The sequence below is a fragment of the Prorops nasuta genome, unplaced genomic scaffold, assembly GCF_024137725.1.
Source record: "Prorops nasuta isolate Cenicafe-Biocafe unplaced genomic scaffold, Cenicafe_Pnas_1.2 PNAS00003, whole genome shotgun sequence".
In the NCBI taxonomy this organism is placed as follows: domain Eukaryota; kingdom Metazoa; phylum Arthropoda; class Insecta; order Hymenoptera; family Bethylidae; genus Prorops; species Prorops nasuta.
In genome coordinates this window covers 1-12,637 of record NW_027116800.1, presented here as the reverse complement: position 1 = coordinate 12,637, position 12,637 = coordinate 1, and the positions used below count along the sequence as shown (strand labels likewise).

General features: G+C 30.8%; 3 protein-coding genes across 7 annotated transcripts; 1 reads left to right on the top strand and 2 right to left on the bottom strand.

Moving 5' to 3' along the window:
- The first annotated feature begins 819 nt into the window (after positions 1–819).
- LOC136785828 (origin recognition complex subunit 2-like) lies at positions 820–3,589 on the top strand. 4 transcript variants are annotated; one of them, XM_066747117.1, is made up of 9 exons: positions 820–1,028; positions 1,105–1,182; positions 1,324–1,539; positions 1,759–2,045; positions 2,118–2,332; positions 2,408–2,540; positions 2,641–2,881; positions 2,955–3,188; positions 3,264–3,588. In XM_066747117.1, the coding sequence occupies exons 1-9, from the start codon at positions 959–961 to the stop codon at positions 3,464–3,466; spliced, it is 1,677 nt and encodes a 558-aa protein (XP_066603214.1). In that variant the 5' UTR covers positions 820–958; the 3' UTR covers positions 3,467–3,588. The 4 variants fall into 4 exon arrangements, with proteins under 4 accessions (XP_066603214.1, XP_066603213.1, XP_066603215.1 ...); XM_066747116.1 differs by having other exon boundaries at positions 1,102–1,182; XM_066747118.1 differs by lacking the exon at positions 1,105–1,182 and having other exon boundaries at positions 3,264–3,589.
- On the bottom strand, positions 3,518–5,121 carry LOC136785829 (protein D2-like). 2 transcript variants are annotated; one of them, XM_066747121.1, is made up of 3 exons: positions 4,583–5,121; positions 4,022–4,273; positions 3,518–3,964 (listed from the first exon to the last, which is right to left on the bottom strand). In XM_066747121.1, exons 2-3 carry the CDS (start codon positions 4,215–4,217, stop codon positions 3,612–3,614), a joined length of 549 nt encoding a protein of 182 aa, XP_066603218.1. In that variant the 5' UTR covers positions 4,218–4,273; positions 4,583–5,121; the 3' UTR covers positions 3,518–3,611. The 2 variants fall into 2 exon arrangements, with proteins under 2 accessions (XP_066603218.1, XP_066603217.1); XM_066747120.1 differs by having other exon boundaries at positions 4,579–5,116.
- A 1,368-nt stretch (positions 5,122–6,489) lies between these two features.
- On the bottom strand, positions 6,490–11,530 carry LOC136786158 (activating transcription factor 7-interacting protein 1-like; the record flags this gene model as incomplete). Its single annotated transcript, XM_066747694.1, has 11 exons — positions 6,490–6,894; positions 6,974–7,143; positions 7,232–7,334; positions 7,406–7,473; positions 7,546–7,600; positions 7,679–7,768; positions 7,841–8,016; positions 10,145–10,283; positions 10,370–10,696; positions 10,769–11,029; positions 11,109–11,530. Coding segments are annotated over 11 exons (1,907 nt in total), but the record flags the coding sequence as incomplete, so codon positions are not given.
- Positions 11,531–12,637: the final 1,107 nt, after the last annotated feature.

Genomic DNA, 12,637 nt, shown 5'->3' with positions numbered 1-12,637 from the left:
CAATCCGGTATCATAAATACTGTAAAGAAGAAACAAGTTTAAGCCATGATTTTATTTATATACAATGAACTATGAGAAATCACTGCAGCAGATATAAATATGCACCTTTCCTAATTAAATTATTTAAATTAGATACTACACACAATGTTTATTCTTAAAATTTTATTTTTAATATATTTCTATACTTCATCTCTTACAATCTTACATTAATCACTTCAATAACAAATTATTGTCGCGAACTGTCAAAACAATATGTACTATCAGTTTACAATTTATTGATTCTTCAAAAATGACGTCACTTTCTCACTAATGCCAACCTGATTTTCAGTGCTCAGATTTTTATCCATAATGTTGGACATGAGGCTTGCCTGATTTGCGAAGTGGTACCGGCCCTTAGGGTCAATTCGACCAAGTAGGCTAGAGCCCAAGTCAGACTTAAGTTGGTATAGTTAATGTGACGGGGACTATACCAATTTAAGTCAGACTTGGGCTCTAGCCTACTTGGTCGAATTGACCCTTAGGCCGGGATTCATAAACAGAACTTGAGTTCAAGCTCACCTTGAAACCTATAAGATGTGTTACGTAGACTGTAGATTTTACCCGTCTTAAGCTTGAACTTGAGCTTAAGTTTTGTTTATGAATCCCGGGGTTAATGCTACAGTTTACGTTACATATACTGTAGTATTTTAGCCTGTTTCGAGGTCGAGTGGAGTTCGAACTTCGAGTGATGTCTATGAATACGGGCATATAGCTGAGCACACACGATTCAATTTTCAATTTCCCAGTTTCGTTTCCCACTGTGTGTGTGTGTATTATACATCCATAGTAACATACCGTGGTCCCCGTGTTCCGTGAGCATTTTAGTCTGTATTTTATTATAATTTAGAATTAAGTAGAAATATTTAATGTTTTTTGATAATAAAGTGTACGAATTTTTTAAAATATTTAAGTGTTTAAAATGAGTTTACGCAGATCTGGTCGCATTAAAGCTATAACAGAAGCTCAAGAATTAATAAACAATTATAAAGGTATAATATAGCCTTAATTAACTTTTGTTTTTATTTATTTTCTCATTGCATTATCATTTTTTTGTATCTAAAGTAGATCAAGAAGAAAATTTATTTATGGAGGAAATAGAGAAAGAATTAGAAACGATAGATGAAGACATACAAAAGCCTAGTGGTAAAATTACATTATAATTCTTATTACAAGATAAGTAGTGCCTTGGTGGCAAAGTTTATGTGCTACATGTACTAGCCCTCAAGACACTGCCAAGTCCTTTGATTGTTTCTATAATTATTATATATTAAACATTTATTTCAGAGCTATTCACGGCAAAGGATGTTAGTGGAAATAAGATTTATAGTTTCCAAACACCAAGGCAAAATAGAATGATTGAAAAAGCTAATTCATGTTTCATTCCAATGATAGAAAAAACACCTGAAAAACTTCCAAGACTAAAAATTGTTTTAGAAAGATCTGATGACATAATAAATGTTCAAGAAAGATTTAAACCCACTTTAATTTCCAATAAAAAAGGTGAAACTGAATGATTAATATTCTACTATTAGTCTGCTGGAGCATCTCACATAAGAAAATATTTAAGATTCAAACTTTATTATGGTTAAAATTAAAAAATGATTTAAAATGCTTTTAAAATTATTATGTGGGAAAGACAACTTAGAAACCGTAGAGGCCAAAGGTTATAATATATTAAGCATTTTGATTGCTTTTAATTTAATTATGTTTGTTTTACAGAAAATGTAAGGAGATTGAGTAAATTGAAGTCAGTGAAGACATACTCTGAAAGCTCATCGACTGAAAGTGAAAGCGTATCAGAGGGAAGTGAGTATGCTCCTTCTGATAGTGACAGTGAAGAGACTGATTTTAACAAAGAGTATAATGATCCCTGTGATGATAGAAGTAGTGATGATAGTGATGATTTAGTATTGAAAAAGACAGAGCATTTCAAATCCTCTTGTAAACAATTACAAATATCTAGGCAGTGTAAAAGACCTATGGCAAAGTACAGCCACAATAATTATGTATGTTGGAAGAAATGCTTTTTGAACAATTTAATAATATCTTCAATTTTTTGCATTATATATCATTTTTAGCATATGGATACTGATGACTACTTTGAAGCTCAATTAAGAAAAAATATAACATCTGGTCATACACTCAAAAAATTAGTCAATCCAAAATTAACGGAAGGTAGATTGAATCAACTATTAAATAACCCAGAACATATATCAGTGGTGCATGGAAAGTGCATGAGAACCCTTTTCGATAGATGTGAAAATGACTTTACATTTTGGAACTTCCTCTTAGAGTAGGTTTTTTTCTTTCTTTATTTATGCAATGAGGTATATTTATAATAAAATCTAAATAGTGAATTCATTTATAGAGAGGGCCATAACTTATTGCTCTATGGGTTAGGTTCAAAAAGATGCTTGATCAATGAGTTTCACAAAAGTATGACTTTTAATCATCCAACAGTGGTTGTTAATGGATTTTTTCCTAGCTTAACATTAAAAGATGTAAGGATTTTATATGCTTCATATTAAATGAAATGATGTATATTACAAATTTTGTCAAGGACTGCTAAAGAATTATAAAGTTATAAGTTTTATTTTATAGATATTGGATGAAATAATAAACCAACTATTGAATACAACACCTCCAGGTGGTATGCACGAATGTGTTAATCTGATTCAAGAAACAATGAGAAAAAACCCTGATGATAGGCTATATTTATTAATTCATAACATAGATGGGCTTACTTTACGGTCAAGCAAGTTGCAAACAGTTCTTGCTCATTTAGCAAGCATACCTAATGTACGTCTGGTAGCTTCAGTAGACCACATCAATTCTTCCTTAAGTAATTCATTAGTTTTTATAAAATAAATTAATAACACTACATATTAATATTAAAGAGAGTCATTTTCTGATAGTTTGGGACCAAATTAAACGTTGGCAGCTAAGGTTTTATTGGTGGGATGCCAGTACTCTTTTACCTTATGAAACAGAAATTTCATATGAAAGTTCTTTATTAGTTCAGAAAAATGGGGCACTAGCACTATCATCCCTATATAATGTATTCCGTTCACTGACGTCGAACGCCAAATCAATATATATTATTCTTGCTAAATTTCAATTGGAAAATGATAACAATAAAAATTATATGGGTAAATATTATCAATCACTATGATGTATGCTATAAAATTTATAGCAGATTATTAAACCTATTTTTTTTCTTATAGGTATGCTTTTCAAACACTTATATAGAGCAGCACGAGAAGCATTTGTAGTTAGTTCTGACTCGTCGCTGAGAGCTCAGTTGACTGAATTCCTAGATCATAAATTAATAAATATGAAAAGAAAAGTGGATGGAGCGGAATATCTTCTCATTCCTCTGCAAAGCTCGTTGCTACAGGAATTTCTTGATGAACAAGAAACTGCTTAATGTTTCTTGTCTAAAACCATTTTTATATTTTTTAAAATGAAATCAATAAAATTCTTTTTTTTATCAATAATGCATAACTTTATTAAGTGTTACAAAGTAAAAAGAAAATTTATTTGAACAATAAGGAGAATATTTTGTAAAAAATTTAATCTTTTAGTTGAGCATATAGTTTAGGCACATAACTATCAAACTGTGCTTGGTACATGTTACCAGCAATAGGATTTCCCAAATTATGTTTAGCTGCAAATTTCCTAATGGAAAATTGTGCTCTATTGGCAGAGCTTCTATTGGTAAGACGTTTCTCATCAAAATTCAATTTTTTTGGCTGCTTATAAAGAATAAATACATAACGATGAAGACCACTTCCTTCAGGTGGTCCAGAGCCAATGTACGCAGAGAGAACATCACCTTTAAGAATATCTGAACCAGGAATGTTACCTACAAGCCAATGATGCCATTCGCGAAATTTAGGCTCCTTTCTACTTGGTGCATCAGGATCTGAAACGATTAAATGTCTGATAATAACCTATTAATATAGGAATTCGAAGTGCTTACCAGTCATGCAAAGCGTGTAAAAAGTATTTGCATCTGCATCCCATTTGACATTTGGAGGATCCTTCACTTGTGTAGGTGTTAGCTCTTTTCCAATTTCCACGGTGAGGTTGCCGGAATAAGTCACATCCAGTACAGAAGCCGGAATCTCATCAATAACATCGGGAATAACTTCGTGAGTTTTTAATGCTTCTGCCATTGAGGATAATAATCGTGTTGCTATTCCAAGAAATGGTCTTTTTCCGGATAATAAGCCTGCAGAAAGTTTTAACCAAGCGATTTCAAATTTTAGATAGAAAATTTATTTGTAATACTGGCACTGCTATGTACCACTTGAGAATTCGATAAAATAACTGACATATATCGAATTTACTCCCGAGATTAAAAAGAGAGAGATCCCATTGGCTAAAATACAACACCACGATTGTCAATTTTTCGGGAGCAGAATCGATGCAGGCCAGTGTACAACTCGAATGTTTGAAATTTTTATTTTCTATTTGCTAGGTATTAGCTATTTATTTGTTTAATTATATTTAATGCAATGTAAAAGATTTAATTACTTGCTGTAGAAACAAAAGTCATAGCCTGTGGCCGGGTGTTGTGCAACTCTTCTTCCGCTCTCAATTCAGCTTTCTCATACGTATATGGAAGTTTGGTGAAAAAAGAGGGAACCGGAATACAAGAACCACACGGCAATACGGGTCACGGGCCACGGGACTACAGCGGATATTATTCTGGCATTGGCGGAAAACTTTCAATTAAACCAGCTCCCTTCCTTTTCTTATTTGTTCAGTAAGGTAGGAAAGACTAGAGGGAGAAATTTGCGGGAAGGTTTGTATTTATAAACGTCTTCACACTTGACTCGAGCCTCCAATACTAAAATTTACGTAACATATATTGGTTATTTTCCAGTTAGGGCCTCCGCACACAGTTTCCGTAGCTACATTACGTTACGTTAAGGCAACTACAATAATAGTTGCAAAAATTTTTTATAAATATAAAAATATCACCTCAGACCTGTTTATTACAAGCATCCTGCCTCAAAAAACTTAACTTTAGCAATCTTTTGTGTGCGCTAAGCTAAGATTAAGTTTAATCCTGCCTTAACGTAACGTAATGTAGCTACGGAAACTGTGTGCGGAGGCCCTTAGACTTAGCGCACATCTTAATATCTTACGTTACTTTATATGAATATTTTACGTTAAGCCACACGCAATAACGATGTACGGTAACACATAGGATTGCAATGCGTTAAGTTTAAAAATGCGCGCAACACAATATAGTCCTATTACGTATAGCTTAATGTTAAATTTTACATAAAGTAACGTAAGACATTAAGTGTTTTTATGTACTACGCTAAGCTTTAGCCTAAAAACGGACGCAATCAGACACAAATAGTACACTGCATATGTCACACAAGCTATATATTTGTGTCTAATATTGTCGATTTTTAGGCTAATTGGAAAGCTCCCTTAAAGTTAACAATAAGTCGCCTTTTACTATTAGGGTATATAATGTGCATATACAGTGCTGATTAGATCTCCGACACATTAAAATCGTAGAAGTTTCAATTTTTCATAATATATTTTGGTAGCTGAGCGGCCCATAATTCATTAACAGAAATTGTTTAAATTAACAAAACTTGCAACCACTTAAAGTTTCGATACAGGTCACTGATACCCCTTATATATAATATATAGAGTGTTCTAATTTATGTTGGACACTAAAACATTTGAACAACTATAATAATGCTCTCATCTAGAAAAATGTCAAACGGAAGGGTATTTTTATTTCGAGGGGGATATAAGACGTCATTTTTAAATTTGACTTAGAAGCGTCGTTTGAATACCATGTAAAGACCACCTCGAATTTTTCAGTGGAACGCCCTATATATTTTTACATGTTCTTGTACAATGACCTGCATTAATTCTGCTCTGAAAAATTGATGATTGAGATATTTTGTCAATTCATTCAATGCATATCTATACAGTAATATGCATATTATTAGCTCTACGTACCGATAATTTTGTAATTTTTTACGAAAATATTTCGCGCGCACTTATACAGCTGCACATTTTCCTTCCAATATCGCTGTGTAGGTGTACACGGAGCAAATAGTATTCTTCCCTCTTTTTAACTTCTGAAGCGAAATAAATGAGTTAATTTATTAATAATTTCATAAAATTCCATACAAATAATGAAAATATATTGAATCAAAAACAATAAAAATACCATTATTTATAACTTTTTTAAACAATATATTTTCAAGCTTATAAATAAAAAATACATTATAAATGTAGTGCTTTCACACGTACTCACACGTACTAAGAACATCTTAGATATGCAAGGTGGAGGGACAAAAGGTTACTTCGATGACTTATTTTATAAAAAAAATATAAGTGCTAGTGTTAAAAACTAATCGACAACATAGTGGCGACAGTCAATACCTTACATGAATAAACGAAATAACCTACTATCAGCGACTTCTTTAATTTACTACAGAAACGTACAGCATAGATTATAAACATATTTAGTATACCAAGATTTGTCTTAAGTTATTCATATACATACACTTAGCAAATTTGTAGAAATCCTATTACAATTAATTTTAATTGGCAATTACTATTTTATTTCTACGAATAAAGTAATAAATTAAATTTAATGCTACACATAGAGCATCACTGCCCAAAATGTTATTTATAATACAAATACGCGTTAAACGCTATTCAAAAGTGTTACATTAATGCATGAATGGTAAATCCTGTTAATGCCATTGTACCTTATAACGAAATGTTTCCAGGTGCACTGTACAAGCCTTTTCTAGAGTGTGTATCAACAGCTCTTACAGCAAAATAATAGTTATTGCCTTCAGAAAACTATAATCAGATGTGCATATATATATTTATAAGTAAAAATCTTATGACAGCAAGTTTTATCTGTAAGTAGAACATATACCTGTGTAAGAGTACAAGCCATTGGCAGTGGTAAGGCACGTACATCACCAACTTTTTTCCATAGTGATGAAGAAGGAGGTGCCCCGGCAACTTCTTGGTATGCATATAACTGATAACTAGCAATTTCTGCATACTTGTCTGATAGAGACATATTCCAAGATAAAACAATGCCTAAAAATTAATTATTAAATATAATCAACTTATAAATTTGTTTTGGTAATCATTTTCTTCAATAAAAAAGAGATGCTCATTGTTATACCATTTGTAACTTTTGATATCCTTAAAGATGGTGCTGGAGGTGGAAGTTTCCAAGATGGATGGCTGTCTTGGGTTTGTTTCTCTGCAGGTAACGGTGCCGGATGCTATTTTAAAATCTTTATTTGAATATACAATTTTACGAATTATCAAATATTTCATATAATTTTTTATTTACCCGAATGAGCTGTGCAGTAGCTGGTGTAGCTACAAGTCGAACCGTTCCATTTGGAAGAGTGTGCATTCCTATAAAGAAATATTAAATTAAGAAATATAAACGCCTTATTTTACTTAGTTATTGGAATTAGATCAATGTACCTTGCTTATACGCAACTGAAATCTGAGATCTAGGTGCAGAAGTAGCAGGCCGTATCTGGAAAATTTTGTTTTAAAATAACTTATTAAGTTATGTATAATCGTAATAAAATAAATATTCATTTATAGTTTTTACCGAGGTATTTGGACCTGATGCTATCAATAATTGCCTTGACGGACCACTACTTTGCATTACATATGTTACTCTTGGAGAATTCATATTATTCTATAAAATATAAATACCAATTTTATATTTGAGTAAAAACTTCATAACAGAAAGTCGTTTTATGATTCCTACCAAGGCAGCTGGTGTAGTTTGACCAGGAGTTTGAACCAATTTGATATTAGCTTGACTTGTAATTGCTACATTTGTCGGAAGTGTTTGAATAACATGCGGGAAGGCTTGATTTGTTGGAGTTATTGTGACAGCTGAATTCACAGATGTGGGCGCCGTCGTTTTAATTAATTTTACAGCTAAAAAAGGAATTACAATAGTCAACATTCATTGGAATCGTGCAAATTTACACAGTGCTAGTCAAGTAAGAATGTGTAGCTTTATACATAAACAAAGCCCGGTAAAAGTGTGACAAAATTGATCAACTTTTAGCGCTGATATTATGCATATGCATTACTACACATTGTTAATGTGATGCTACTGTGTAGGTGTACATATAGCGAATATGCTTTATAGCAGTTATATTTAAATGATAAAATCTGCAAGTTTAAATGATATTGAAAACTATTATTCTTAATAGATCTATAAACAAATTAGAATACTTTGAAATGAAAAGTTATAGAATAAATTAATAAATTAATGTTTGAAGCATAGTACTTTAATACAGCGACATATGGGAAGCTTGCCGTTATACAGTAATTAATTAAAATTGGTATTTTTAAAATCTGCAGATCAAAAAAAAAAATATTAATACTATAAATACTCTATTTTGAGAAAATGTTAAAAATACAACCCCAGGCAAATCAAATTAAAAATTATGTATTATATAATGTGCAAAATAACTATTATATCTAAGATTTGTGGGAGCTGTGCAAACCAAATACACAATATTTGCATAATATAATAATGAAAATCCGTTCTTGTTAATGAAAATTTTTTTTAATTGTTTAAAAATTTATAAATGCTTGTAAATCTTGCTATTATGATTTAAAAATATTTTTACTCTACATGCTCAGTTGACTTCAACATGTTAATAGAATCACCTTAAACAATAACCTACACTAAGGGAAATGAATCCATTTCAAAATAAAAACAATTTTTTTAAAGGGTCCTATTTCGTTGGCTGGTAGACTCCTCCAAATAAATTGCTTGTAGCTAAATTAGCGCGCAATTTCTGGAAATAGCTCAATAAAGCGATGAAAATAATACATAAGTGAAAACGAAGAAACTTCATATATACTTATTATTTTTATCACTAATCCAAAATTATTATTCTTTGGTTTTTAATAAAATATTTTGGAATATGTCTTAATATATTAGAATATTAAAATAAAATGAGCTTAAAGACGAACTTGATATGGATAGTTATTTTTATGTTAGTTATGTCTTAATATTTGTCATTTTCATCAATTGCATCTTAAAACTGCAAACATTTTATTAATAATAATTTCCAACTTATTTTATTAAAAATGTGAAAATTCTATTTTTTTATCAATGTTTGGAGTAATAAATTGTTTTGTATTCACTCCGTTTATTGATATCGGTTTAATGGGTGTATGCTTGCAATTTAAGGTGGCTCTGTCGCGCTGTATCTTCTGTACTAGTCAGACATGCTTTAAATATGATATAAACAAAGTTTTGATATATTTTTTAATAAGTATTGCTGAAAGCAAAAAAATAATAGTCTAAACATAATGTAAAAAGAATATACTTTACGTTTATCTTTGTGTGCTTTGGATGCTATTTTATTACCTGCACTTTTTCATTTTCCTATAACATTTTCTTTGTTCGATTTTATTTTTTGCAGAATTAATTTAATCATTAAAATATACTCTACAAATTCACCAATTCGATTTCTTAAAATAATATTTAATGGACTTTTTCTAATCTACTTTTTTCTTTTGAAAATAAAATTGTGATTAATTAAACGCGAAAATATAATGCTTCTTTTTCTAGAGTTTTGTAGATAATAGAAATTAGATTTGATGAATTTATAGAGTATATTTTAAAGATTAAAACGACTACACTCAAAAAATAAAATCGAACTAGAAATAAAATTTTTTTATAGGAAAAACTCAGCTTTTAAAGGATATGAAAAAATACAGATAATAAAATGGCTTCCAAATCCAAAATAAACGTGAAATATTTTTGTTATTGTGTTTAGACTATTATTTGGTAATTTAGCATTATTTATTCAATTATATGCCAAATCTTTGTTTATTTCACATTTATGACATATCTGACTAGTGCAGTAGATATAGCACGACGGAAGCACTTTAATGCTAGTTCAGATATAAGCCGCTTATGCAGGAGAGGCCTTTCTTCGCCAAAGAAGTAAATCTCTTTAAAACATTTGTTTTTGTGTTTTATAATAAATCAATTTCTCTAAGTATACTATTACAAATATATTAAGAGTGTACGACTTACATTTTTTCTCTTCTTCATCTGTTAGATCGATTAGATCGCTTGTTTTTGATTTCGAGATATTTGGAGCTATTGGTCGATTAGGCTGATTAGAAACTTTTCCATTTAAAATAACATGCTGTTGCTGTGGTGCTGTTTGTTGCTACATGATAATTAAGACATCAAAATCAAATAATGCATATAGCATTGTAATATATCAAAAATAAAAATTGAAATAAATGTACTTACACTAGGTAGTATTTGTTGACCACTACCTGTCTGATTAGATATCATGATTGGAGACTTTAAATGCTTCGTTGAATTATTTGAGGATGTTGATGTAGATGTTGTAAATGTCTGGCTATGTGTGGCAGGTGAAATTACTGTAACTGGTAATTGATCTGATCTTCTAGGAGAATGAATTTTTAATCCACGTTTAGGACTTAAACTTTTATTTGATTTTTGAATTTCACTGGGCGCGGAAGAAACATTATTACTATTTACAGTAGCCGCTTGTTGCTTTCCACTTAAGCTCGACTGTGATTGAAGTTGTCTTAAATTCTGTATACCATGATCCTATTCAAATGAAAATAATAACTTTTATTACTCAGCTTTGTAAGTCAATATAAATTTTACATTGATAAATACCGTTATAAAATTAACTTGCAATCCAACTGATCGATTGATCTTCACTGGCATAATTGTTTTATCAGCATTACCTCGCCGATCAGATGCATGCCGACTTATAACCATTTCAAAATCTTTTATTTGTTTTCCTAATTGCTGACATTTTGCACGTGTAGCTTCTTGATTTCGCTCTGATATGCGAGCTTGTTCCCGTAGTTTACCTATTTCATCGCGCATAGTAATTGTTTCTATGATCTTTTGAATTATTAGCTCTTCGAGCTCCTAGTGAAACAATAAGATGAATGGTCATTAAATAAATCTATTACTCAAATCATTAAAGTAAAAGTACGCGGATACTTACTTCTTGTGTTAGTTTTTTTAATTGATTGGCCGCGTCCCGTTCGAAAAATTTGCGTACTCTGCCAAGTATAGTCTTTTCATCTCTTACATTATGCTTATCTTCGATTTTTAAATCTAAATCTTCTAGTTCAACTGTTTTTGTAGTAGAACCGTATATATTTTCTTCCTTTTTCAGCTTTTTAGAATTTTCAGTAGTTTTAATTTCAACTTCGGATAAAGGCCTTTTCACCGATGATGCTGTTGTTGTGGAATTAACTTTAGCGATAGTTTTATGATTGTTTGAAACTAAGCTTTCCGTGCTATCACTGGATTCTGTATCTCTATCTTCATTGAGATATTTCTTTCGAATCATTTCTTCAGCAGTCTTAGCAGTTTTCCTTTTTTGTCGTCCTATCTCTTTTACTGCAAGCAAAGAATCGTCAACTGATAAGTTTTTAATTGATAAAAATTACAAAAAGGTATTTTATAATACTGAAAAAGTTTTGTAAATGAAGCAAACTACAAAATAAAAGTGTAACGTATAAACTGTACAAGGCTATAAATTTAGGAGTTGAAGGTGGTAAAGATTTTACAAGTATTAGATAGGAATTCTTACAGAAACTGAATATAGTTTCAAAATTGTTCTATCACCTATATGTTACTATATATTAGAATTTTCGTCTGCAAATTCAGCTGTTTTTAACTGTTTTCAACAACTTACACTATCAGCAGTATTAGTTATGAAGAACCTTCCTGTTTTCCTAAATAATGTTAACTTAAATACAGGGTCTTTTCCTAACGGCGGGACATATGAGATTTCGTGTTATTTGACTATAGTACTTTTTACTATAGTAAAATTACTATTTTCCGTTTAAGTATTAAACGTAGTCACCAAGATTATTTAATTAAAATGATATTTATAATGAATAATAGAAGCAATTAAACTAAAGTAACCATTGAAGCTTAACTAACTACGCTTTCATTAATTATATTAATGTATAGTAAGTGCTTCAATGCTATAGTCAAATAACACAATCCTATGTCCCGCTGTTAGGAAAAGACTCTGTATTACATAACTATATAGTTTATGGCTATATTATTTTTCTTCGTCGAAACGTGTTAATTTAAATTTGTAAGACGTGGGAGTCTCCCTACCTCCAGGTAGCTACATTAATGATATTATTCAGTACTTTACCCTTTAAAGTCACCACAACTGTAAAAAAGTCAAGTGTCTTTTAAAAGTTAAAAAGTTCAGACAACTCGATTATTGCACAAATGCTCAGGTCGTCTTTATAACTTTTGAAAGATACATATCTTACAGGTACTTTTGGAGTTTTAATGACCTTAAAGGTTAGAGTACATGATAATGTCATCAAAATGCATCCTTGAAGTAGAATTGTTTATGAATTTAACTGTCATGTTGGTGGTCTCAAATATTAACCTTACAACTCCATACAATCAACATATAATAATAAGCCCACTCTAGGATATTCTACACCTCATAACTCTAATGAGACTTATATGAAAAGCTCTCATCGCTCGAAAATAAAT